Source organism: Chelonia mydas, chromosome 18 (genome assembly GCF_015237465.2).
Source record: "Chelonia mydas isolate rCheMyd1 chromosome 18, rCheMyd1.pri.v2, whole genome shotgun sequence".
NCBI classification, from domain to species: Eukaryota; Metazoa; Chordata; order Testudines; family Cheloniidae; genus Chelonia; species Chelonia mydas.
In genome coordinates this window covers 1,792,112-1,819,323 of record NC_051258.2, presented here as the reverse complement: position 1 = coordinate 1,819,323, position 27,212 = coordinate 1,792,112, and the positions used below count along the sequence as shown (strand labels likewise).

The 27,212-nt window shown below is 48.0% G+C and overlaps 1 protein-coding gene across 8 annotated transcripts in view; it reads right to left on the bottom strand.

The window, feature by feature from the left end:
• Window positions 1–25,917, bottom strand: part of TMEM269 (transmembrane protein 269) — a 45,218-nt gene extending 19,301 nt beyond the window's left edge. Inside the window, exons 1-5 of one of the 8 annotated variants that reach the window (XM_043531602.1) lie at window positions 24,393–24,453; window positions 15,417–15,487; window positions 8,065–8,176; window positions 2,862–2,972; window positions 1,218–1,365 (exon numbers count right to left, since the gene is read on the bottom strand). In XM_043531602.1, coding sequence (XP_043387537.1) covers window positions 1,218–1,252 — 35 coding nt within the window. In that variant the 5' untranslated portion in view covers window positions 1,253–1,365; window positions 2,862–2,972; window positions 8,065–8,176; window positions 15,417–15,487; window positions 24,393–24,453. Of the gene's footprint in view, window positions 1–1,217; window positions 1,366–2,861; window positions 8,016–8,064; window positions 8,177–15,416; window positions 15,488–24,392; window positions 24,496–25,804 lie in introns of those variants that run through there. The other 7 variants (XM_043531607.1, XM_037881092.2, XM_043531603.1 and 4 more) reach the window with 7 other exon arrangements.
• Between the last annotated feature and the right edge of the window lie 1,295 nt (window positions 25,918–27,212).

The window sequence follows — 27,212 nt, the reverse complement described above, 5'->3', positions numbered from 1 at the left end:
ATAACTCTTAGGCCATGCAGTGCGATTTGTTGTTCTATCAAAGAACATTTCAAGTGTTTGCCTGGAGGGCAAAAGTCTGGGATGACCAGCTCTTTCCTTTTTATTCTATTTTATGAGCAGACATGATTCCCTGTTTGACAAGCCCCGATGAGATTTCAGACCCCGAGTTAGCAGTCTGAACTGAGGCAGATCTCTACAGTGATGTCAACAGGAGCTGTATCTGAGTAGGGCTGCTGGACTGGGCAGTCAATTCCGGATGCACCATATAAATTAACAAGTCCAAGGAATATTTTTAGCTGGGTATCCTAACAGGACAATGTATAAGTAAAGGCCCTTTTGGCATCCTGCAGAAATTGATGGAAATTCCCACTCATACGGGAGGAAGACAACCTTGAATATATTCCCCTGTGCCTGTTTAACTCTCTTCAATCACTTCGCTGTTTTGTTACCTCGTCAGGTCTCTTTTCTTTCCTACCTACCGTGTTGCTTACTTAGCCTAGAGGAGATACTTTGGCAGCACACTGGTAATGCAGTGCAGAGAAATTTTACGGTACATAGGCCAATTCTTATCCTGATTTACAGTCCAGGCATTCCACTGAAGTCCACAAGGGGGCAGAGGGTATAAATCATGGCAGGATATAGCACAGAAATACCTTGTGGCAACAGCCATCCCTCACCAGCTCCGATAGCCGTCACCTTGGAGATGTCAGGGGACATCAGTGCAACCTGATCACCTTAGGCCACGCCCACACGAGGACAAAATGTCACGTTTTGAAATGCACACATGTTAGCAAATGGTTTGTCTACACAGCACCGCAGTGCAGCTACGGGGGTACGAACTGCAGAGTGCACCAGAGCGGCGCTTTAGCTGCCCCCTCGCACGCTGTGGGTGTGAACTAAAAGGTTCCTAGTTCACATTAACACAGTCCTGGTGGAAAGACTGAATTCACGTGCACTCGGTCCTTTTTGGTTTGCAGTAGGAGTGTCCACAGGGCAGTTAGTGTGCAGACCTTTGGTGCACTCTGCCATTCACACCTCTGTAGTCTTTTCAAACGTAAAGATGGCCTTACTGGCCCAGACCCTTCCCCCAGTGGAGCAAACAGAAGTTTTGCCATTGATTATAATGCGGATTCCCTGTCCCTCCCTCCACCCCTGCCAATTATGCAGTCCTTCCCATGAAATCACGACACTATGTGAAGCCCCATACCCAGACATACCCATTTAGACTGCAGAGGATGGAAGACAGACCCATGATCAGGTTAGCCACAGAGAGGGCATTGGCGACATTCTTGCGGACAAACTCCAGAGCCTGGGCTCGGCCTGCTTGCTCACTCAGGAACAGCTTCTTAAAGTGGTGAAATATACCTGGAACCCAGCAGGGGGAGAAAGAGTCAGGACGAGAAGACCTTTGCGGCTGCCTTTCAAAAGGAAATTATTTAAGCACAGATCCTCGAAGAACAGGAGAGGCCCAATGGATCAGCGTTGAGTCTATAGTTAAATCCCCAAGTATCTGTGAATCGCGTCTAGGGTCAAGCTGAGGGAGTCTTAGAGAATGCTGATTTTATTGTGTGAACATGGAGCTAGGTTTCTTATAGGGATCCTATTGCAATGTGTCCTGGGACACAGAACGGCTGTTACAAGGGGACAGGAGCTTCTTGGCCTTATAGGTTTTTTTCCTTAAATAAAAGTAAAGCCAATAAAACACTAAATACCAATCGCACCCCAGTCTGGATTTTAAAGAATTGATGCAAAAGTGGTGGAACAGGGACAAGGACTAGTGCCCCACAACTCCAATGCTCTATATTTAGATCCTTCCTTCAAAAAAGTTTGTTTTGGGACAGCCTTACAAAGAGGGGAGTTTTCCGGCTATTGGTGTGTAAATTAGTACCTGACTCCTCTTCTTCATGGGGAGATCCGAGACAGCCAGCGGTTCCTCTGCCATTAAAGGGGTCAGCACTCATCTTGGTGCTTCCTTTGGCAGCTGTCAATGCTAAAATGCCAGCCTGGCTGTAGCCCTTCTGCCCCACATCATGAGACGATTAACATGAGATTAGCTCCCAGAGGTGTTTTTTAAAAACCATACATGCTGCCCAGAGTATTTTCATGCACTTTCAAGCCTTATAGTTTCACACCTGCCTAATTTCTAGTCACTGCATGTCCTCACTCAGCTCAGCTTCACTCACTTGCGATGATCTGGCCAGTTGCAGCCTTTGCATTCTTATATATGCACACCTGTATATGTTCATAGGGATAGATGCCTTTTGCTTTCCTCTGTCCTTTTAGCCCCCTCCCCTGAATAGCATGTTACAGAGGGGAGGAAAGACTGCAACATTAAGATGTCATCTCAGGTAGTAGCCCAGAAGAATTGCTACCTCTGTAGACTTTTTATTCATAGGAGGGGGACATTCCTGTGCAGGGGGCTAGCACAAAGCCTACGCACCACTGAAGTCATCAAAATTGGGGTTTAAATGGAGCATAGGGCTTGTGCTGGCCGAAAGTGATGGGAGTTTATGCACGTTAGTTTTGCAAGACATTGGGGGGGTGGGGGGGGACCACATCAGTTGAGTTCTAAACCACCGCAGCCAAAGATAACACCACAAATGAGCAATTCACTCTTCAGATGTTCAGCCCAGCTGCCCCAGTCGCTTTCATTCACCCCATTCTATAAGCATGTGCCACAATTATACAATTGAATATGCATTTTTTTTTAAAAAGCTTATCAGAAAATTCTTAAAGCTGTTTCTATTTTACTCCCCCACACCCAACCACTAAAAGAAACATTTTTACTTAGGAAAAAAACCAAAAACCAAAACTTACAATAAAACCAACCCCACGTTTTAAGCTCTATTTATCTTATATACCTATAGGGCTACTCTTTAGAGAAAAAGGTTAAGGGTCATGTCCTACTAGTGTGTTTTGCACCCTGCCCTTGACGTGTTTCCAAAGCCAGGCAAGTTCATGAGATTCTTCATCTGAAAGAAAACAGCATGTCAGAGCAAAAGCCATCAATGTGAAACGAGTCAGATTGGTGTATACGGCTTTACCGCCCTCCCTTCAAGCCCTCCCAAGGCTCATACTGGGACAATACAGTAAAAGCCAGTATCGTGTAAGACACATCTTTATCAAAGTTTCACTAGCACTTGCTCTCGTGAAAACAAGCTTCCCACGAGGCAGCCATTGGGCCCCCATTTGGAGGTACCATCTGCAGTCAGGCTTATTTTTTTTAAACTTCAGCGGCCTGCTCACTTGCTTGATCTTTGTACAAAAGCACAAGTTAGTTTTTAAAAATAACTGTTAAACATCCCATCAAAACTGTAAAGCTGTGTCCATTCTAGGCAAAGTCAGAGGAACAGAGGGAACAGTCCACTTAAACCTAATACTTGAGCAGATAAAACATGCACCTGGAGGTCTACGAAGTCTATTTACCCCACATTAGAAACAACCCCATTTAGATTAACATAAAACACAGCAAAAAGGTGGTTAGAAGAGGCACCATTTACATCAGCGTGTGCATTTGAAATGTTTGATTGACTAAAACCAAACTGATTGTCGAAGTAATGCTCACAAATCACTGAAATGAGATATCTACTAACAGATCTCCCAAGGTGAAAATGTTTTCTGTACTTAGGGCTTGCGGGGAGCAGTCAATTACATCTAACTTTTCAAATGAACTTCCTGAAAAATATTCTGTAAGAAATGAAATCTAAAAGGACAGATTCTTTTGTAACCATCAAAAGCTGAACAGCTGGGCTGTTGGTTCATTTAGCATCTGTTCCATTTTTGTAGGCTGGGTTCTTTTACCACAAGCTAAGAGAAATGTCATAGGTTACAGACACCATGGAAAGAGAGGGAAGTAACATACAAGAAATCAAGGTGATTCCATATGAATTAAATGCATGTCTATTTGTAGATTTGGGACCAAATTTGCCACCTCACTTTGGCTGCTCTGTACTGTTACAATGATTAAAAGCAGCAATAAACCAGTCTTCAACAACCATTTAAACCAAGTTTGCAGCACCTAGCTCCTTTATGCAGCAAACTTGGTTTAAATGGTTGTTGAAGACTGTGGTGTGGTGATGCAAAATGTACTGGTGATACTGGCTCATTATATTTGCAGGGATAAGGCTGTTTACAAGATTACACCCATGCACTCCCACACAATTCAGTAGATACAACCAAGGGAAGAGAGTCTTGTCTCTCTATCTCGAGTGCTTTTTTAATTGTGCTGCTGGTTGGAGATTGGGAACAGCAATAAAGAAATAACGTTTTTAAATAGATTATAATTGCACTTTAACTTTTCATCTCAGTAATGTAAAGACTCCAATATCACTGTTTATCAAAGAAATAGAAGGCCGCCTATACGCACAAAAAAACCCCACAAAACGGGAGGGAAGGGGCAGGAACAAAAGAAAAAAATGCCCCCGCCCTAACTTGTCCACCTTTGTGCAACTATGGGAACTGAAAACAGCAGCCAACGGTAAGAAGCCAGTTTCAATCATTTTATTCAATCGCTCATTTTCTTCTCTGGAGCAAAATTCATCCCTTTGTAACACCATTGACTTTAATGGGTTTGTACTAGGCTTGAATGTAGTTTTGTATGTTACAAGCGACTTGGCACCAGATCTTGTATTGGGCATTCCATTGAAAACTGGGGTTCTGGGTTTTCAGCAACTGAAATTAAGCCTGGGGCAGAAGACCCACTTGCAAGAGCCTATGTACCATTTAAATCCCATTTAACTCTTGAAAATAGGGTTTATGTAGGACTTAAGAACACCAGAGTGCCTTGCAAGTGACCTTCCATATGGGGTGGGTATCACCCAGAGTGAAAGACTGAGCCTTCTATTCTGAGACCCACTCATTCCAGCCTGCAGAGTGTTTTCCTGGGTTACACACATTCCGCTTTGTACCCGTTTGCTTTGTTTTATGTTAATTCACCTGCATTCTATATATTCCAGCAGGAACCTTTAGCACTGGGACTTCGTTTCCTCTCTCAATTAGAAGGGAACTTGTTCTCCCTCTCTATTGCAAGGACAGTGCAGTCATGTTGTAGGGAGAGTTGCAAAATATCTTGACCTTTCCCTACCTGGATTTGGGGTCTACCCAAGATGAGATTTTTGTCTTCCCTATGTAATTTTGCAGAAGAACCTCAGATGATCCTTGGAGGATTCCTATTCAGGTACAGACCCAGCCAGATCCTATTTAGCAACATACTCTGGAGGCACAACGGCAAGATGGGCATAATATAGTGCATGTTTTATGTGCTAAAATAGTATTTTAAGTGAACAGCTCTCTTCATTCATATCCCAAAACACCAGTTAACAGCTCCTTAGTTTGGTGCAATAAGTGGACATCGCAATTCATACTATACCTCTCAAATGGAACACATCTGTGATATTTAAAGACAAAAAAGACTTCTTTGCCTATAAATTATTTCATCATCAGGTACTATTCCCTCTGCCTTTGAATGCCTAGTGTATTGAACACTGAGCAGTCACACACACCCCTGCCCCTACTCAATAATCACCACCCACCTGATGTTATTTGTTGCTTTTCTTGGAATTCAGCAACTAACATGCAGCCAAATGCAACAGATGCAACATTAACAAGAGACCCTCACAGCGTATTAAATTTAAAAATCTAACCACGGATATTCAGTTTTACTCCTTCAGCTTTTCCAGCTGAATTAAACAAAATACTTAAATCTATTTAAGGAACAACCCCTGATAGGACACCTGTTCTCACCCCATACCAAATGGGCCTTTCCCCATCTCTATGATTTTCTGTCACAGTTGAGAGGTAGGCCAAAAATTATTGCAAATGTCATGAAAGTGTTTTGTCTTCAGACACAGGTGGATCTAGCTCATGCTAGAAAATTCCCAGAATGAGCCTTGCAAGTGTCTTTTGCTTAGATGCCAACACCGTTACGAGTCCAACATTTAAAAACATCCAAGATCTCTGCTGGGATTTTTTTTTCATTATTATGATTTGAGGTACAACAGCTGTTCTTCCACATTATGAGCTTCTTCAGAAGAAACAGAACCTCTGAACTGAATCTGCCAGGCAGTTGCTTGCTGGGTTTTTTTTTTATTCTACCACTGATACTGGCTCAAGTTTTATTTATTATGAAACAGTTATTTTTATAAGGAGCATACAACAGGGTCTTGACTGAGTGTTAATAGAAACCTATCAAAGGCATAGAGGCCTGATTTTCCCCTCACTCACACTGGTGCAAATCCAGAGTAACTCCACTAATGTCAATGGAATTACATCAGCATAGATGAGATGAGACTCATGCCCTGTGCAGTCCTTCACACCCATGCAGAGTGGGTATAAATAAAATCCACCATGTCAGATGTCTTCATTCACTTACACTCATTTAGGGCCTGATATTGCATTCCCTACTCAGGCAAGGCTCCAACTGACTTTAATGAAGCTTTGCAGAAGAAAGCCCTGAAGGATCCAGCCTTTGCACACTAATCCTGGCTAACTCTTGGGATCAATGTCACCTCAATCCCAAGGGGGCCTGTATAAACTCCAGTACACCACTAGACCTGTAACAAGGGGCCTTGTTTAGGCCCTCTGTACTAGGATGACTTTCACTCTTTATAACCTCATTCTTACAAGATAAGTTTGAGAAAATACAATATCCTGAACCAAAATTAGGGCATTCAGAAGAGGTATCTTAAAAAGGAGGGCTGAGCAGGGTTGTTTACATAGGTTAATTCTTTGCGTCACTCCATAGTTGCAGGGGGACTAATTAAGTCAGGCCATTAAATAAAGAACTCTAAACCTATTATAAGCCCGTACTATGACATCAATGAAAATCCAGCCTTATTAAAGTAGCCTCAGAACTGTCATCACTGACCCTTCTTCAGCCCATAACATCTGGAAAGAAGCATCAGGAAAAAATAGCAGGATATATTCCTCAGCGCCGCAATAGCAGCCAGCTTGATGGTCTTCAGTCAGATCACAAGTGAGTAGCCTTGAGGGCTACCTGGTGAATTTCAAGATGCTTAGATAGATATTCTTGCTAGTTGTTATCCAACAAAGCAGCCATCAAAACTGATAATTCACTAGACGTATGAGACGACCTTGAGCACATACATTATGCCCATTTATGCCAACGGAGTTCGACAGCGTGACAGAGAATGGACTCCACAGTGTAACTTTTAAAATTATTTGTCCTCTTCCTCCCCTCCCATTTCCCTGCTCCCATAGAGGTCAACACAAGTTTTGCCATTGACTTTAATGGAACTGGACTGGGCCCTCAAGTTATAGGACCTGATTCATCTCACCAGATGCATACAAGACTAACTTCCACTGACTTGCAGTAGTGTCACTCATTAGTCATTCTGGTGTAAGTAAGAGCAAAAACCAAGAGTAACTCCACTGAAGTCGAGTTACAGTGCTGTAAAACGGAGGAAAGTGAGAGGAGAATCAGGCCCACAGACTTATGTTAACTCCTTTCAGCCATGTCACAAAATAGGTCAGACATTTAGTTTAAGCAAGCTAAATCCTTACTCCAAACTCCCCTTCGGTTGGATTCTCTCTGAGTTTTGCTGGTGTAGATCCAGAGTAACTCGGCCAGGATTACTTGTCATTTTCGATGTACATCAGGCTAACTAAGATCTGAATCCAGTCCATTCCCTTCAGCGGTCAGAATAAGGGCTGACGGACGTGGCCCACAGAAGTGTATTCTCCTGTTATTCTCTTTCAAGAGAAATATCAGCCCATCCCCCGAGAGTTAAAACTTAGTTCTTCTGAAGAGCCCTGTCGAATTAATGAAACCTCCCGGCCCAATATGAACTGCGGGGTTACTAACCACCTCAGAGTTGTTGCAGACAGGAATCCTCCCCAGCAGAAATCTTGGATTTTAACCATCAGTGAAAACAGAGAAAAGCAGCAACAAAAGGATTAGAATCTTGATATTCAACGATGCTTTTGGCATCACAATGGCCGGCTGCTGGCATCAGCAGTAACAGAACATGGAGAGAGGGGCTCAAAGGGTTTTAAAAACAAACCAAAAAAAAAACAAATCCAAGTATGAAATTGGCATTTCTTTACCTTTCTGTTGTAAAAAAGGGATTATCCACTGGCCTCCAGTAAGGCAAGTTTGTTCCACTTTTGAGCAGTGTCTTTCACAATAACCTGTGTACACTTGCATCAACTGTGATTACTTGGGGGAAGGAGGTTAAAACATTCAACCAATGAGTGTTAACTATCAACACCCCACTCCCATGTCCACAGGGCCTGATTCTCCTATCGCATCAACGAGACTCCACTGGCTTCAGCAACATTTCCCCAGTGTGACAGGAGGAGCAGGCTCAGTGTGTCCGGCGTGGTGTGAGGCAGTCTAGCCTCCCCACATTAAAGGCACAATCCAGCTCCCACTGAAGTCAATGAGTCTTTCCAATGGGGCCAGATCAGGTCCTCATGCCATATGGGCCACATTCTGCCTTTGGATGCACATGGGCCTCTCCTGTGGAAGTCAGTAGAAGTTCTCAGTAGAGGCCAAAGGCAGGCTGGGCTCCTGCAACTTCCCTCTAATTTTTCCCATCCATGGGCAGAATGAATTTTGTTATGTGCACCAATATGGAGGTGATGTTTGGTGGGATTTGGGCTGAGGGGTTAGGAGTGTGGAAGGGGGCTCAGGGCTGGGGGTGCAGGCTCTGGGGAAGAGTCAGGGATGAGGAGTTTGGGGTGCAGAAGGGGGCTCAGGGCTGGGGCAAAGGGTTGTGGTGCGGGGGTGAGAGCTCCAGCTGGGGATGCGGGCTCTGGGGTGGGGCCAGGGATGAGGAGTTTGGGATGCAGGCTGTCCTGGGCCTGGGGCCAGAGGACTCCCCCCAGCCCTCTCCCCACCAGCAGCAGCTCTGGGGCAGGGGCAGAGGCCCATGGCAGCCCTGCATTCCCCAACTTGCTCCCCTCCCCCCACCTGTGCGGCCCTTTATAGCTTGCTGCGCGGCCGCACAGCTTAGCAGGAACTTTGGGTGCCTGTATTTCCGAATACAGAACACCATTGCTAGAGATACGATAATGCCTCTGGTTCTTGGAGCATTTCCAACGTGAGCTGTCCAAGCCAATGAGCTCATTATACATGAATTGTCCCAAGACAGACCAAGAAGGCAAATCCTCACTAAGTCATCCGGGTTGCAAGCAACACATTGCCTAACCTATACCCTTCTACAGAGAAAATCTTCTTGTGGAAATTCCCACTTCAAATATTCTTTTCTCTGAGTTTCCAATCTTGAATTTAAAAAACAAAATGCTAGCTCAGCAAAATGATATTGAAACCCTAGTGAATCTGAAGAAAAATTCTGTCTCTCTCCATCCAGCTAACACTCGGTGGTGCCAAGAAAGTGTCTGAAAAAGGGAACGGGGGTTCTTTGTGCACAGTACACACAGTACTATGCAAGTGGGCTTCTTGCATGGCTGGCTTATTTTAATTGTGACATGGTTTAACGTGGCTTTAAAAATTGTAGCTTTTTGTGGCTTCCTGCAGGAACAGCTAGACAGAGAGCAAACATGCCTCTTCGTATAAACTGAAAACAAGATAGCCAAGCTCGGATGATCCACAGTGGAAGAGTCAGAAAGAGGTTTAAAACAATAAAATAGTTCTAGGATAGGTTTAGATCGTATTCAAATCCAATGTAAGTCTAGCAGGAGGCACTCTTCTGGCTGAAATGAATATAGTTATTTCTCATAAATTTACACATTGGCATATTGAAAAGGAAGTGACAAGAGATAATGCAGGGTTTCCCCCAAGATTTTAGGTAAAGGTGTGGACAAGTTCCCAGATGTGTGAATATGCAGCCTCAAATTTACAATAGAGCATAGTTGGCTCCCTGTGGAGTTAGTTTTAGAGCTGGTTAAGAGGGGAGCAAAGGCTTTAAGGAACAGGGATGAATGGGAGGAGTTGGTGCAGAAAATGACATCATCAACCCCTCCTTAGAGCTTAGGGGAAACCCTGCAAAGGAAGAGGAGAGCAGTGAAGGCTCTAGAAGGTTTTCCAGTGTCCCTGCTGGGCATGCTCAAAGTGGTGCCATTGAGCAGGGGAAACAAATTCAAAGTCAATTCTAAGAGCATGCAGTTTCACCTGCCAGGAAGCCTTTGTGGGCCTGATTCTCAGGTGCTGTAAACGGGTGTAGTGCCAATGACTTTGTGCCAATTTGCACCAGCGGAGATCCTGGCCCTGCAGGAGGTAGTTTTATAGTTCTATGAATATTGGTGACCTACCTCTCTTACAGGCTCAGACCCAAAGTATGCCCGTTAAGGTGACACCCCCCCCTTTTTGGTCCCCTTCCCTCAGCTTTATACCCACAGTGACAATTCTCCACTAGGTAAGAGGGAATCGGAGTGACTTGCAAAGGAATAGGGGAAATGGCAGGATAGGAGATTTTGCTTCTTGGAATAATGTTGCTGCAGTAGACTCCTATGAAGATTAAGTGGTAAACTGCTATTTGTTTCCAGTGAAGCAACTGTTTGTGCTTCCAACCCAGAAGGGCCTTCCTGCCCATCAGGAACCTACCATATTCTGGATCATCACCTTGTACTTGAAAAAAAGTCATCTAGGTTTCAAAACGTGAGCTTTGTTATGGTAGCCTCAGAGCTTTTTAACAGCTGGCATGGGCTGATGCAAAGGCTGAGTCTAAGAACCCCTAGAAACTGTGGTCAGACTAAATTAAAGTAACTCCTCCCACTCTCCCCAGTTTGGAGAGCTAAACTCAGGGCTTGTCCACTACCTGCTGGGTCAGGTATAGACGCGATAAATCGACCGCTGAACGCTCTTCTGTCGACTCCGGTACTCCACCAGAATAAGACGCACATGCTGAGTCGATGGGAGAGCGTCAGCTGTCGACTTACCGCAAGTAGATCCAAGTACGTCGACATCAGCTACGCTATTCACGTAGCTGAAGTTCTATATCTTAGATTGACCCTGCGTGGTAGTGTAGACAAGCCCTCAGACAAGCCAGCATGCTTAGATGCTATGATCAATACATTTTCCTTCAGTTAATCCCATTAAAAGGGACATCATCAAGGTTGGTAGACCCAAAGAGTTAACTTGTATTTGCAAAAACCTACATAATTCATTAACGGCTCCATACTTAAATGCTATTTTCTCAGATAAGAAAAAACCCATGCAAGTCACCCAGCAGTCATGCATGCAAGTTTTAAAGAACATAATTCTGATAAGGGAATTTCAGTATCAAGTTCCCAAAGGGTGATTAATCAGCAAGAAAAATGGAACTTAAACCTCAGTGTCCTTTTAAAGGACAGATTTGCAGTAAAATTCCCCTTAGTCTCACTATAACTAATTTTGTATGACTTCAATTATCTCAGTCTACCAAGCAAAAGCCTTTCAGCAAAGTTACCTTTAAAATATGAACGTGCTTCCCCCTCTCTTACCTGTTCACGAAAGCATGAAATGTGCTGCTTACAAAGCAAGTTATCAATTTCCAGCTACAATTAAACAAGACATGTCACACCTCTGTTCTCTAATAATACAGGGAGCTGAGTGGCAAAGAGACAACAGCCTGATCTGCATTCCCTGCCTGCACTATCATCCCCAAGGACCTGCCTCACGTCTTGTGCAACCATTTACACCTATGCAAATGGGGGTAGAACACACAACTTCTCACTCACATAAACTAGTGTTAATCAGCAGTCACATCAATGAGGTTAATGGCATTACACTAGTTTTTCCACCACAAAGTGCAATCAGAATCAGTCGCACAGGATTTAAACTCTCTCTGCTAACTCCGTTGTTCATGCTGATGTGAATGGGACATAATTAAGAGACTGTCTATTCCTCTACCTTCTATAGCAAGGTCCCCTGATTTCTATGGGACCCCAGTGCTGAAACGTAGAAATTCTGCAGCAGCTTCAGGAAAATGTGATTTCTTTTAAAGGCTTTTTTTCAATTACATATGAAAATGCTTCACACAATCACTACGGAAGCTCCTGCATTATTTATATCTACATCTAAATGAATTTGTTTTCCACTCCCACAATATTTGCAATGCACTGTGTATTGGCAACTCAGCTGCAGTGCAGAAGATGTCAGGGAGAAGCTGAGGTTCTGGCAGCTAGGAAGGCACGGGCTGAACATATTAGCTGAATTAACTTGCTAGAGTGAAAGAGTTAAACAGGAGCATTTGAATTTTCATCATCAGCCATCAACAGCCAACACGCCACTGACATGAATGGGGCTAGTCACCATCTCTCAGATGTTGTTCCCAGCCGGCTGCATGATCAGCAAGACAATTCTGCATTGATGTAGGCTCAGTTCACACTTAAAAGGTTATCTGGCAAACACAGGGACGAGCACTTTTTAAAAAAATGAAATGCACTTCTGTGGCACAGGATGGATTCTGTGACACTGTCAAATAGATGGGTATAATTAGACCTATTGAGACTGGGGAGACACCCAAGGCCAGATTCTGATCTCACGTATCCTGCTTTTACACCAGCATAATGCCATCGACTTCACGTGGTGTTTGCCCTGATTGACATCACTACCAGAGAAAAACACACAGTCTGGGCTCAGGGTCACAAGAATGATTCAGGACAAGTTTCAAAATTTCTTCCCAGGTACACAGGACAGCACGGCTGTATTGCTCTCGTGTAATCCTTCTGCGGGAGGATTGGGGATGAAAAAAAAGAGGGGATTTCACCCATGATTAATTTCAACCGAACGCTGGCATCTTAACCCAATGGAGAAACTGCTGCACGGAGAGGCTGTGAAAGCTAATCTCATGCTCCAAATCCAATTTCAGTCATTCTGCAACCAAGCAAAACAGAAATTACAGTTTAAGAAATTTAAACCCCTCTCCATTCAAACCTTAAAGACAGTGGTTTTGCATGACTCAGCTACATCCAGTGTATTCCTTGGCTGTTAGAGGGAAGTATTTAAAATAGGATCCAATTCCTGTTCCCCAATGCAATCCCCTCTCTCGTTCAAAGCAGACGGAACTCACCCGTACCAACTGCACAGGAGTACACAATTGCTAGTTCAAGCTGACTGCAGTCTGCTTTAGGCTAGCAGGGGAAAAAGGATAGTAGGAGAGAAGCAGCTATCACGTGAGCCAGCTAGATTCTCCCATAAGCAGCACACAGAGCCTCTCCAGTTGTATACCTCCAGTGGAGTGAATGTGAAAAAAAGGAAATAGTCAGAGACATTTAAAAACTAGCAATATCACACAATCCTGATACTGTAGGGCCCACTCAGGAGAGGATTTCTACGTAAAAATGCTCCCTTGGCACATACTGTGTTTTAGGGGAGCTGAAGAAATGCTAATTTAGAACCTGTGTTTTCCTACTTGTTTCCTCATTAGGTGCAGGGCAGCATGTTACAGCAGAGGGACCGGCTATCTTGGAAGGGAACTGTCGCTGGGGGGTTGTTTGGTCATTAGTAGTTACACGATCATTAAAATCAGATTGTGAAAGTTCAGAAGTAAAGATGGATCATGCCCAGGAACGGTTGTGTGAAAAACCTTCTAGAACACAGACATGGGAGACCAGTGAGGAAAGAGAAAACTCAAACCTATGTTAAAACAACAACAAACAAACCAACCTCCAGCAATATCAAGAAGGAACTTTATGGACATCACAGAATCACACACATTAATGTTAAAAATTACAGACCAAATGCTGCCTTTGGATGCGTGTGCACAGCTCCTAATGACTTCAAGGAGAGTCGCATGCACCCATCGCAGAATATAATTTGGCTCCTTGGTCAGCCTATCACAAACTGAGACAGAAAAGGCTCTGATCCAAGAGCCATTAAATTCCATGGAAAGACTCATGGATTTCAGCAGGAAATGGATTGGGCCCCAAGTACAAGAACAGTGTCAGGCTTAACTTTCAATCTCCAGGCTTAGTTCCTTGTCAAACCAACACTTACAGTGCACTTGGGGTGGGGAGGGAGGGGGGATTTTAATACACACAAACACACGTTAAAATTACACTGAGACCCCAGCAGGCCAGGCTGGCCAGAATGTTAAATGATTATGTTTAATATTTTAAGCTCTTTGAGACAGAGACCATGTCTTCCTATAGGTTTGTACATTAAGTGCAATGAAGTCTCCTGTTCTTGGGACTTCAGATGACAGGAGCTACTGCCATTAATAAGAGGTCAAGTTTTATTTTTTCCATGAAGTACTGAAAAGAAGGGGAATGACTTTTGGCTGAATTCATCTTTTTACACCTTGTCTCAGTTGTACCAGAGTAATAAACCCCACAAGTAATTATTAAGGGCTTGTCTACACTGGCAATTTCCAGTGCTGCAGCTTGCTTGCTCAGGGGTGTGAAAAAAAACACACCCCGAGCGCAGTAAGTATCACCACTGTAAAGCACCAGTGTAGACAGTGCCCCAGCGCTGGGAGCTGCGTCCCTCGTGGAGGTGGCTCTGCTGTGACCATACAAGCCATGTTACGTTGCCACTGTAGACTAGCCCTAAATCTTACATCTACATGTTGTGTAGTTCTTTGTGTGGCTAAGCCTGGTAGGCCACATTTCAGCCCAAGGGATGGCTGTACCCTTATACTTCGGCCAGGGGGAGAGGGGGAACTAAAGTCACCAGGAACAGGCAGGAAGAAAGGGTGTGGAAAGCAGGGCACGGTGACTCTGCTCTGTGCTCCTTTCCTCTATAAACAGTCCCTCCACAAGCATCCACAGGGCTGGGGCTCTGCGGAGTACAATGGGGTGTGCTGGGACCAGATGCTCCACTTTAAACTGGTGGATTCTGAGAACTCCAGCTTCCCCTTCAATTCCTCATCTAGGACAGTATGGGGTGAACATGTGTGGGAGGTGCAGAGCCAGTGTCAGAATGGCTTCGGAAGAATCGAGCGGTTGGCAGAGGGGGAAATGGGAAACCCAGGGACCACTGCCTGCCTATGCCACAATCCCAGGATCTGTGGAGTTGCAGTCTGGTAGCTCTGCAGGATTTCAGACTACAACTCCTTCCCTCTGCTCAAACCGTAATCAAAGCCAGACGAAAGGTCCCATTAAGAAGGGCAGCACAACTGGCCAAAAATGACCAGAAGTGGGTGAAAAGTTTTGAAATTCTGACCCCAAAACAAGTGATGAGCTGGGGGTGTACAAAAACATTCACAAATTCCCACCATTTTCCAACCAACTGCAAGAACTACTGGACAAGCTTGGTGGCTGTCTCTTTGCGGTTTCTGGTCTAAAATGAAATCTTTTCTCCCCTCGCTCTAATCTATACATTAACAAACTTCTGGCAACTAAACATCTTTGCATGATAAATTGAACATTTGCTCCATGCTTCCTCTCTGGTTCTCAAGTTGTGTGGATGCTGGTTTGTTTGTTGGTGTTTTCAGTGGAAAAAAAAGAGTTGGATCAGTAGATCAGTATGCAGAAAGGAGTAAGACATGCTCAAAGTTTCAAGAAGTACTCACCAGAAGGGGGCGACACCATCCACATCTTTGCTGAATTATTATGGGATACTGCACTCTTCTACTACTGAAGACTAATAAAAACATTTACAGAGGTTAGACCATGCTCACAGCACCTAGTGATCATTGCCCAAATTGCTCATCTCAGTTACCAGATGGGTATTATAAAAGGCCAATTAACTGGGGAAGGCTCTGCCTGCATCTAAATACACCCACCGTGTGCGGGACTTGTTACCAAAGCAAAACAAAAAAAACTTTCAAGAAGTGCCGTTGTACCAAATACCCAAACTTCCCTAGTGGCCAGAAGTACAAAAGCTACACACCAGAGACGGGCATATCCTTCGGAACGATACAGCTCAGCATTTCTGCTTGCTGGCACGACACCTCATTAGCACGAGGCCAAAGCTTGCTTCACACAGTTAAACAAACAATGCTCTCAGCTGACAGAAGCATGCTCATCTAGCAAATAGATTGCTTCCTGGTCTCCTGTGACAGCCCCCACTGCTGTGCTTCTGCAGGAGCATTTGGTCCTAGAACCCCCTGAAAGCAAAGCGCTGAGATTCTGTGCGTGAGTCTGAGCTTTGTCATTGCTGCATAAAGTGAGCATCCACATGGCACTGACTAAACTCACTGGCTGGGTCTTCCAAGGGGCCGAGATGAGTTGGGGGTTTAAATCCCACTGATACGGAGTGGGAGCGGAATTCCTAACCCAGCCTGCACTAGGCTCAGAATGAAACTTCCTAGGACTGATCTGGGGACAATTCCACAGGTATTATGGTAATTACTGTAGTCTGAAAGGAAGATTAGTGCTTGTGCAATTTCAAGACAAAACTTGCTTATACAAGAGAATCCCTGAGATTTGAAAGACAATTTATTAAGTTTAGAAACACACTGTTAAATAATTAAACAACGCTTCTCTCTTACACAGAGAAAAACTTTAAGGAAACTGATAATTAACATAGATACAGTAAGAGTAAGTGGCAGAGATGGACTAAAAGTGATTTTGCTATAAGGCCCTGTTCAAAAAACAAGATTTAAGCCTGAAGAAAAGTTTATCCTCTGCTGGATCCGGTTACATGTCCCTGCAGCGGAGACTTCCCTGGTATTTTCACCCCGCAGTGCATTGCGCTCCTGAAATCCCAGGGTTCATCAGAGACTGCTCTGAGGTTTCGGAAATGCAATGTTATCATTCTAGAGCAGGGGCGGGCAAACTTTTTGGCCTGAGGGCTGCATCGGGTTTTGGAAATTGTATGGAGGGCCGGTTAGGGGAGGGAGGCGTGGCCCGGCCCCCACCCCATATCTGCCCCCCCCCCCGCTTTTTGCCCCCTGACAGCCCCCCAGGACCCCTGCCCCATCCAACCCCCCCGGTTACCTGACTACCCCCCTGGGACCCCTGCCCCCATTCAATCCCCCTGTTCCCTGCCCTCTGACCACCCTGACCCCTATCCACCCCCCCACCTGCTGACCAACCCCCCGAATTCCCTTGCCCTCTAGCCAACCCGCCCTTCTCCCTGCCCCCTCACTGCGCAGCACAGAGCCCAGGCTCAGGCCGAGCTCTGCAGCTGCACTGCCCCAGGAGCTCGCAGCCCCCCCGCCCGGAGCATCATGCTGCCGGCCGTGCAGTGAGTGGAGGCCGGGGGACAGCCTCCCAGGCCAGGCAGGAGGGTCCCGTGGGCCAGATGTGGCCTGTAGTTTGCCCACCTCTGTTCTAGAGCATGAAAACGGGGAAGTTTTAAAGTGCAAGGATGAGTGAATTGAGGGACAATAGCAGATGGATCCTACCAGGGTCGGCCTTCACTGCCCAGAGCGGGTGAGAGTGGGGGGGTGGTCAAAAGACAAGAAGCAGGGTGGGGCTGTGAGGCCGGCCATGGAAGAGAGTTTGGGACAATGGGGGGAGGCAGCGGGGCCCAAGGGCGATGGCTGGGGAGCCCAGGGGGAACAGCGGGGACCGGGAGGATGGGTGGGGAGGCAGCAGAGGCCGGGGTGATGGACTAGGGGAGGCAGTGGGAGCCAGGAGCGATTGGGAGGGGGGGGAGACAGCTGGGGGCCAGGAGCAATGGGAGGGAGGCCCCGGGGAGGCAGAGTGGGCCAGGAGAGACAGGGACAATGGGAAAGGGAGAACTTGCTGCAGGTGGCTACATCTCCAATACACATGCATCTGGAAAAGTGGTGTGGAGAAGGGGTGAATGTTAGGGGAGGCCAGATTGCACATGTGACAGCTTTTCAAAAGTTTAGAGGGAAAGGAAGGTCTGAGCTGCAGTTTGGGGATGGAAGGGGGCTCAGAAGGTTGGTGTAGTTCAGAGAAAACTTTGGAGCTACCCTCTGGGCTAGTCTTCTTCTTGTTCCACCCTCCGCACCAGAGCTTGTCAGGTAAAAAACTTGCAAGTGCTCCTCAGAACATGATCAGGCCCTTTTTTATTGGCGGTGGGTAGATTTTTAGCCACTCTAAATCCTTTTGAGCAGCGTAATCCATCATGCAAGTACCACTTCCTTTGTAAGAGACACCTACTAAATCCAGTGCCTTTATCCCACCAAGTCACTTGCAATAAGAGCCCCTGGCAACAGAATGCCAACACGGGAATGCGTTACCTAGGGAGGTGGTGGAATCTCCTTCCTTTGAGGTTTTTAAGGTCAGGGTTGACAAAGCCCTGGTTGGGATGATTTAGTTGGGGATTGGTCCCGCTTTGAGCAAGGGGTTGGACTAGATACCTCCCGAGTCCCTTCCAAGCCTGGTATTCTATGAACCAGGAGGAAAAAGGCCTGACTGTAAGGGACCAAAGTGATCAGTTTTGCAAATCACTCAGACAGCTCTTGCGTTTATTGCACTTTGGCCTGGACAGCATGAGAAATCTCCCGTCGGTCCCAGCCACTGGAAGGGAAAGGAGGAGCTTGGCTGGTCAAGCTGTGCCCATCTTTTGTAAACGCCTCACCCGGACCGGACATTCTTCTACTGCTTTATTAAAAGCTACTCAATCTGCAGGGTAAGCTTAGAAGAAAAACAAGTTTTCCTCTGGGAAGGCTCCCCCCGTGGAGAACAATAAGCAAGTACCGTAGGCAGCTCTGGTTGTCCCCACCAAGAAGGTAACGGGATAAATTGGACAATCTGGGCTATTATCTTCTGCAGACAAAGCAGCCCCAGTGCCATTACGAAGGCGGTTAGACGGCGAGGAGAGAGCATTGCCCGGCAGCCCATAGTCAGTGACCATTAGGGGCCCTGGGCCAGGTTCTCCTCTCATTTACCCTCGTGGGAATCAAGGGAACGGCACCAAAGCTATTGGTGCAATACTGATGTAAAAATCAGGTGAAGGGAGAGGAAACTGTTCTAAAAAGTCAGTCAGCTGCGAACCAGCTGAGTGGCGAACAGCAGAGAGGCTAACAGAGGGAGTTTGCCTGGGATCTGCCTGAGAGGAGGTACGCTAAGGGCTGCATTAGGGAGGCGGTGTTGGTGAGTATGTGAGTGTCTGTTGTGGGGACAGTTTGACCGTGTGCTTGATTGGTTGTTTGAAAAGTGTGAATCGGGCGTGCTTTGTTCCAGGTGAGCCTTGAGAGGGCCTGACTGTTATAAAAAGCCAGTCAGCTGCAAACCAGCGAACAGCAGAGAGGCTAACAGAGGGAGTTTGCCTAGGAGTTTGTCCGGGGAGAGCCCACTGAGCCTTACATCTTGCCAGCTTCTCCAAGTAGTCACTACAACTCGTGAGAGGTTTCAGAGTAGCAGCTGTGTTAGTCTGTATTCGCAAAAAGAAAAGGAGGACTTGTGGCACCTTAGAGACTAACCAATTTATTTGAGCATAAGCTTTCGTGAGCTACATCCGATGAAGTGAACTGTAGCTCACGAAAGCTTATGCTCAAATAAATTGGTTAGTCTCTAAGGTGCCACAAGTCCTCCTTTTCTTTTTACAGCTCCTGAGGAAGCTCACAGAAGGAAGGTAACATGGACGGGGGGTGTTCAGCTGTTGTGACCTGCACTGGATGTGCCATGTTTGTCTTTCTTCCACAGGACAGAAGCGACTTTGTCTGTACAAAGTGCAAGCTGGTCTCCATATTGGAAGAGAAGGTTCAAGGTCTGGAGCAACAGGTATTGACCCTGTGTGTTGCATAAGAGAAACGGAAGATTTCCTGGACAGACGTCAGGATAGGCTTCTACAGGCAAAACGTTCTGAAGATTCAGAGCAGGCTGCGCAGCGGGGACAGGAGGATGGTGAAGAAATTTGGCAGCATGTGACCTCCAGAAGAAGAAAGGGGAGCGTCCATGTACCAGCAACGCAGATACAGGTAAGCAACCGTTTTCATGTTCTCTCCACAGGTACTAATGCGGAGAGTGGACCAGATGATACATCTGAGGGAAGGGAACAGAAGGAGACTCCGCCGATTGGAAGGCATGAGATGCACTGTCCCAGGGATGGGGGTCCACGACCACTGCTCCCAAGAGGAGGAGGCGGGTGGTGGTGGTCAGGGACTCTCTCCTCAGGGGGACTGAGTCATCTATCTGCCGCCCTGACCGCGAAAACTGAGAAGTCTGCTGCTTGCCAGGAGCTAGGATTCACGATGTGACAGAGAGACTGCTGAGACTCATCAAGCCCTCGGATCGCTACCCCTTCCTGCTTCTCCACGTGGGCACCAATGATACTGCCAAGAATGACCTTGAGCAGATCACTGCAGACTACGTGGCTCTGGGAAGAAGGATCAAGGAGTTTGAGGCACAAGTGGTGTTTTCGTCCATCCTCCCCGTGGAAGGAAAAGGCCTGGATAGAGACCGTCGAATCGTGGAACTCAACGAATGGCTATGCAGGTGGTGTCGGAGAGAAGGCTTTGGATTCTTTGACCATGGGATCGTGTTCCAAGAAGGAGGAGTGCTAGGCAGAGATGGGCTCCACCTAACGAAGAGAGGGAAGAGCATCTTCGCAAGCAGGCTGGCTAACCTAGTGAGTAGGGCTTCAAACTAGGTTCACCAGGGGAAGGAGACCAAAGCCCTGAGGTAAGTGGGGACGTGGGATACTGGGAGGAAGCAAGAGCAGGAGAACGCAAGAGGGGAGGGCTCCTGCCTCTTACTAAGAAAGCAGGACAAACAGCAAGTTATCTTAAGTACCTATACACAAATGCAAGAAGCCTGGGAAACAAGCAGGGAGAACTGGAAGTCGTGGCACAGTCAAGGAATTATGATGTGATTGGAATAACAGAGGCTTGGTGGGATACCTCACATGACTGGAGTACTATCATGGATGGATATAAACTGTTCAGGAAGGACAGGCAGGGCAGAAAAGGTGGGAGAGTTACTCTGAAACCTTACATACAGTGCAACAGCCGTGTTAGTCTATATTCGCAAAAAGAAAAGGAGTACTTGTGGCACCTTAGAGACTAACCAATTTATTTGAGCATAAGCTTTCGTGAGCTACAGCTCACTTCATCGGATGCATCGAAAGCTTATGCTCAAATTGGTTAGTCTCTAAGGTGCCACAAGTACTCCTTTTCTTTTTACTGTATGTAAGAGAGCAGTATGACTGCTCAGAGCTCAAGTATGAAACTGCAGAAAAACCCGAGTGTCTCTGGATTAAGTTTAGAGCCGTGAGCAACAAGGGTGATGTCGTGGTGGGAGTCTGCTAGAGGCCACTGGACCAGGGGGATGAGGTGGACGAGGCTTTCTTCTGGCAACTCACAGAAGCTACTAGATTGCAGGCCCTGGTTCTCATGGGAGACTTCAATCACCCTGATATCTGCTGGGAGAGCAATACAGCGGTGCACAGACAATCCAGGAAGTTTTTGGAAAGTGTAAGGGACAATTTCCTGGTGCAAGTGCTGGAGGAACCAACTAGGGGCAGAGCTCTTCTTAACCTGCTGCTCACAAACCGGGAAGAATTAGTAGGGGAAGCAAAAGTGGATGGGAACTTGGGAGGCAGTGACCACGAGATGGTAGAGTTCAGGATCCTGACACAGGGAAGAAAGGAGAGCAGCAGAACACGGACCCTGGACTTCAGAAAAGACGACTTTGACAACCTCAGGGAACTGAGGGGCAGGATCCCCTGAGAGAACAACATGAGGGGGAAAAGGAGTCCAGGAGAGCTGGCTGTATTTTAAAAAGAAAAGGAGGACTTGTGGCACCTTAGAGACTAACCAATTTATTTGAGCATAAGCTTTCGTGAGCTACAGCTCACTTCATCGGATGCATTCAGTGAGCTGTAGCTCATGAAAGCTTATGCTCAAATAAATTTGTCTCTAAGGTGCCACAAGTCCTCCTTTTCTTTTTGCTAATACAGACTAACAAGGCTGCTACTCTGAAACCTGTATTTAAAAGAATCCTTATTGAGGTTACAGGGACAAACCATCCCGAAGTGTAGAAAGAATAATAAATATGGCAGGCGACCAGCTTGGCTTAACAGTGAAATCCTTGCTGATCTGAAACACAAAAAAGAAGCTTACAAGAAGTGGAAGATTGGACAAATGACCAGGGAGGAGTATAAAAATATTTCTCAGGCATGCAGGAGTGAAATCAGGAAGGCCAAATCACACCTGAAGTTGCAGCTAGCAAGAGATGTTAAGAGTAACAAGAAGGGTTTCTTCAGGTATGTTAGCAACAAAAAGAGAGTCAAGGAAAGTGTGGGCCCCGGACTGAATGAGGGAGGCAACCTAGTGACAGAGGATGTGGAAAAAGCTAATGTACTCAATGCTTTTTTTGCCTCGTTCTTCACAAACAAGATCAGCTCCCAGACTACTGCACTGGGCAGCACAGTATGGGAAGGCGGTGACCAGCCCTCTGTGGAGAAAGAAGTGGTTCGGGACTATTTAGAAAAGCTGGACATGCACAAGTCCATGGGGCCGGATGCGCTGCATCCGAGAGTGCTAAAGGAGTTGGCGGATGTGATTGCAGAGCCATTGGCCATTATCTTTTGAAAACTCATGGCAATCAGGGGAAGTCCCGGACGACTGGAAAAAGGCTAATGTAGTGCCCATCTTTAAAAAAGGGAAGAAGGAGGATCCTGGGAACTACAGGCCAGTCAGCCTCACCTCAGTGCCTGGAAAAATCATGGAGCAGGTCCTCAAGGAATCAATTCTGAAGCACTCAGAGGAGAGGAAAGTGATCAGGAACAGTCAGCATGGATTCACCAAGGGCAAGTCCTGCCTGACTAATCTAATTGCCTTCTATGACGAGATAACTGGTTCTGTGGATGAAGGGAAAGCGGTGGACATGTTGTTCCTTGACCTTAGCAAAGCTTTTGACACAGTCTCCCACAGTATTCTTGCCAGCAAGTTAAAGAAGTTTGGGCTGGATGAATGGACTATAAGGTGGATAGAAAGCTGGCTAGATTGTCGGGCTCAACGGGTAGTGATCAATGGCTTCATGTCTAGTTGGCAGCCGGTATCTAGCGGAGTGCCCCAAGGGTCGGTCCTGGGGCCGGTTTTGTTCAATATCTTCATAAATGATCTGGAAGATGGTGTGGATTGCACCCTCAGCAAGTTTGCAGGTGACACTAAACTGAGAGGAGAGGTAGATACGCTGGAGGGTAGGGATAGGATACAGAGGGCCCTAGACAAATTGGAGGATTGGGCCAAAAGAAATCTGATGAGGTTCAGCAAGGACAAGTGCAGAGTCCTGCCCTTAGGACGGAAGAACCCCATGCACCGCTACAGACTCGGGACCAAATGGCTCGGCAGCAGTTCTGCAGAAAAGGACCTAGGGGTGACAGTGGACGAGAAGCTGGATATGAGTCAGCAGTGTGCCCTTGTTGCCAAGAAGGCCAATGGCATTTTGGGATGTATAAGTAGGGGCATTGCCAGCAGATCGAGGGACGTGATCGTTCCCCTCTATTCAACATTGGTGAGGCCTCATCTGGAGCACTGTGTCCAGTTTTGGGCCCCACACTACAAGAAGGATGTGGAAAAATTGGAAAACGTCCAGCAGAGGGCAACAAAAATGATTAGGGGACTGGAGCACATGATTTATGAGGAGAGGCTGAGGGAACTGGGATTCTTTAGTCTGCAGAAGAGAAGAATGAGGGGGGATTTGATATCTGCGTTCAACTACCTGAAAGGGGGTTCCAAAGAGGATGGATCTAGACTGTTCTCAGTGGTAGCAGATGACAGAACGAGGAGTAAGGGTCTCAAGTTGCAGTGGGGGAGGTTTAGGTTGGATATTAGGAAAAACTTTTTCACTAGGAGGGTGGTGAAGCACTGGAATGTGTTACCTAGGGAGGTGGTGGAATCTCCTTCCTTTGAGGTTTTTAAGGTCAGGCTTGACAAAGCCCTGGCTGGGATGATTTAATTGGGGATCGGTCCTGCTTTGAGCAGGGGGTTGGACTAGATGACCTCCTGAGGTCCCTTCCAACCCTGATATTCTGTGATTCTATGGTAGGAGAATCTGGCCCTGGATTTGCCCGCCAGCTTCCAGTGAGGGAACTTGGCTCTTCCATAGGATCTGACTGTCCTGACGCTGAGAACACCTCGCGGAGTCACTCCTGACCCGGGGCGCGGTAGAAGAGGCCAGGGAAGGCTCTGGCTGCCGTCGGACCCGCGGCTGCGGAGCTGCTGCTGTATTATGCCCCATGCAGGTTCCGGGGCGGCGAGCAGGCGGCATGTACTATTCAGCTTCCCGGGTTATCTCCCTGGACTCCAGCGAGTTACTGATGGACCCTGGAAGCGGAGTAAGGGATACCGCCCCCTCGGCCGCCCCGGAACCTGCACGGGGCATAGCACAGCTGCTTCGGACCAAGCGGAAGGCTTTTCCACGCAGCCGCTTGGGCTCTGCGGAGGGGGGCGCGGCGCGGCCAGCCCGGGACTCCGCCGGCCGCGGGGGTCTCGGGGCTGCTCCGGGCGCGGGGGAGGAGCAGGGGGGCTCGGGGCTCGCCTCCCCTAAAGGGGTCTCCACCTGCCGCCCATGCTTGCCCCTACTGCATTCAAAGCACGGTCCACAAACACAGACCCATCCTCACATCCGGGCCTGTTACCGCTTTGAAAGACGGGAAACCGAGGCACGGAGACGTGACTTACCCAAATCAGTGGCAGAGCCAGGACTGGAGTGAAGCGTTTCTTTGCTCCCAGCCCTCTGCTGAAAACACTGGCCTGGCGCACTCCTTTCTTTTATGCCGGAGTCACGGAGCCGGGCGGGGCTAATTTACAGGGCAGAGGCTTTTTGCGAATCATGGTGGATTAGCGGGGTGGGAGGAGCGCTGGAGATCGCAGGCGCGGCGCCTGGACCAGGGTTTACTGCCTTCCGCGACGGGGCGGCCCGAGGGGTGCAGCGGCAGAAGCGGCGGGGCGCTGGCGGCCCGGTATGTTCCCGCTACAGCGGCCGTGTAGGCCCGGCCCCAGCCCCGCCGCCGCACTGAGGTAGTGTAGACAAGCCTCAGCGTCGGCCCTCCAGCACAGCCGAGGGTTACGATGTAGATTTCAGTTCGTGTCGGTTTCGGTGCAGTTTGGTGTTGGTGCCTGGGGCATTGCAGGGAAAGTGGACCAAGAAGCAAATATTTTTTCTGCGAAATGGGCAAGACCTGTCATGCCTTCTTCGGTTCGGAAGCCGCACAGAACAGTTTTGCAGCGCTGACAAGTGTGGTGGAGAGCTGGGAGCAGGTGTTCCCAAGGGAACATAGTCGGGGGCCTCGATAAAACCCTTCAGAGACTGCGGGCGAGGAGTAACTTGGCACAAAGGCATTGAGGGTTGTGGGGGCAAAACAAGGCCCGAGGCAGTTACTGGGTTACTGCAGCTAAGATCACTTGGGGGGAACATGTCGTGCCTGAGGGTGTGAGGAAGGGATGGAAAGGGAGTAAGGGGGGGGGGGCAGGGGGAATAGGCTGTGGCCGAAGGAACAACAGGCTGCTGCTAAGGGGGACCAAGGTGGCTGAGTGGGGCCAAGGCGGGTCAGGGCGCAACAGGCTGAGGCGGGGTGCGGGGGGGCTAGGGAGATGACGGGCTGGAGCTGGGGTCGAGCGGGGTGATAGCGAGACAGGCTGCGCCTGGATGGAGCGGAGTCCAGGAGGGTGAGGGGGAGACAGGCTGCAGACAGGGGGTAGCAGGGCTGGGTGGGGGGGTTGGGATGATGTGGGGCAGTCCGGGGGTGTCAGGGGCAGGGCTGGGGGCTTGGGGTGATGGGGGCAGAATGGGGGTGCAGGACAGAGGAGGCTGGAGGCAGGACTGGAGTGCAAGGTTGGGGGTGATAGGGACAGGGCGGGGTGGGGGGGATGGGGGCAGGATAGGGGAGCGGGGAAGCCAGGGGTGCAGGGCTGGCTGGGAGGGGGTCGAGGGTGCAGGGCTGGGGGCTTGGGGGTGATGCGGGCAAGCTGGGGGTGCAGGGCTCGCTGAGGGGGTCGCGGGGCGCAGGGCTGGTCCCGCTCCCCGCGCACGGGTGCTCGCAGGCGCTGGACAGCTCCCGGGGAGACCCGGCCCCGGCCCCGCCCGTACTCACCCGGGGGCGGCGCTCCGCACTCGGACTTGACTCCGGCTCCGGCTCCGGCTGCTGCTCCCGGCGGCCCCGCGGTCCCTTTTGTGCCCGCTCCCCTCCTCCATCCCCGGGAAAATTCCACAGGAAGTGACGGCCGGGGCCTCCGGAGGGAGGGAGGGAGGGAGGGGAAGCAGCCCCCTGCACCGGCCCCCTGCACCCCCTGCACGTGGCCCCGGAGCCCCAGTATGCCGCCCCCTGTACACCTGCACTGTGCCACCCTCAGCAGCCCCCTACATCTCCTATGCCTTCCCCCAGCAGCCCCTATACACCCCTACTATGCTGCCCGCAGCAGCCTCCCCCCCATATATCCGCCGCTTTACTGTTCCCCGGCCATCTCTGTACACCCCCTTTACCACCACCAGGAGCCCCCTTTATCAACACTGTCACTATATCACCCCCAATAGTCCCATATACATCCCCTCATCTTGCCCTCAAGCATTCCCATACTGCCCCAAGAAGCCCCTTACACTGCTCCCTGCCACCCCCCCCCCCCATAGCCTGCTATGTTGCCCCCATACAACCCCTAACAGCCCATTAAAAAGAACAGGAGGACTTGTGGCACCTTAGAGACTAACAAATTTATTAAAGCATAAGCCTTCGTGAGCTACAGCTCACTGCATCGGATGCATAGAATGGAACATATAGTAAGATATATATATACAGACGTACAGATAAGTGGAAATTACCATATAAACTGTGAGAGGCTAATTAGTTAAGATGAGCTATTATCAGCAGGAGAAAACAGCTTTTGTAGTGATATTCAAGATGGCCCATTTAGACAGTTGACAAGAAGGCATGAGGATGCTTAACTTAAGGAACTAGATTCAGTATGTGTAATGACCCAGCCACTCCCAGTGTCTGTTCAAACCCGTTGTATATCTTACTGTATGTTCCATTCTATGCATCCGATGAAGTGAGCTGTAGCCCACGAAAGCTTATGCTCTAATAAATGTGTTAGTCTCTAAGGTGCCACAAGTCCTCCTGTTCTTTTTGCAGATACAGACCAACATGGCTGCTACTCTGAAACCTAACAACCCTTCATACATCCCCTATTTAACCCCCCATCCTGCCCCAACATCTCCTTATATACTCGCCAATACAATCTCTGTACTGCCCAATAAGCAGCCCTGTTACATCGCTCGATAGGTAACCTTCCCATACTCACCCTGGAGCCGTCCAGCTGAGGTAACCGCCTTCACGCCTCCACAGCTGCCCTCCTGAGGCAGCTCCCCTGCTAAAAAAAAATTGGAATTGCACATGATATTTTTTTTAATTTAGCACTGAAATTGTATTAACTCGCTGTTTAAGGACAGGCGGTTGTAGATAGAAAAGGTGAAAAGCAGCTACTTGAAAGTCTTCTGTTTGTTCACAG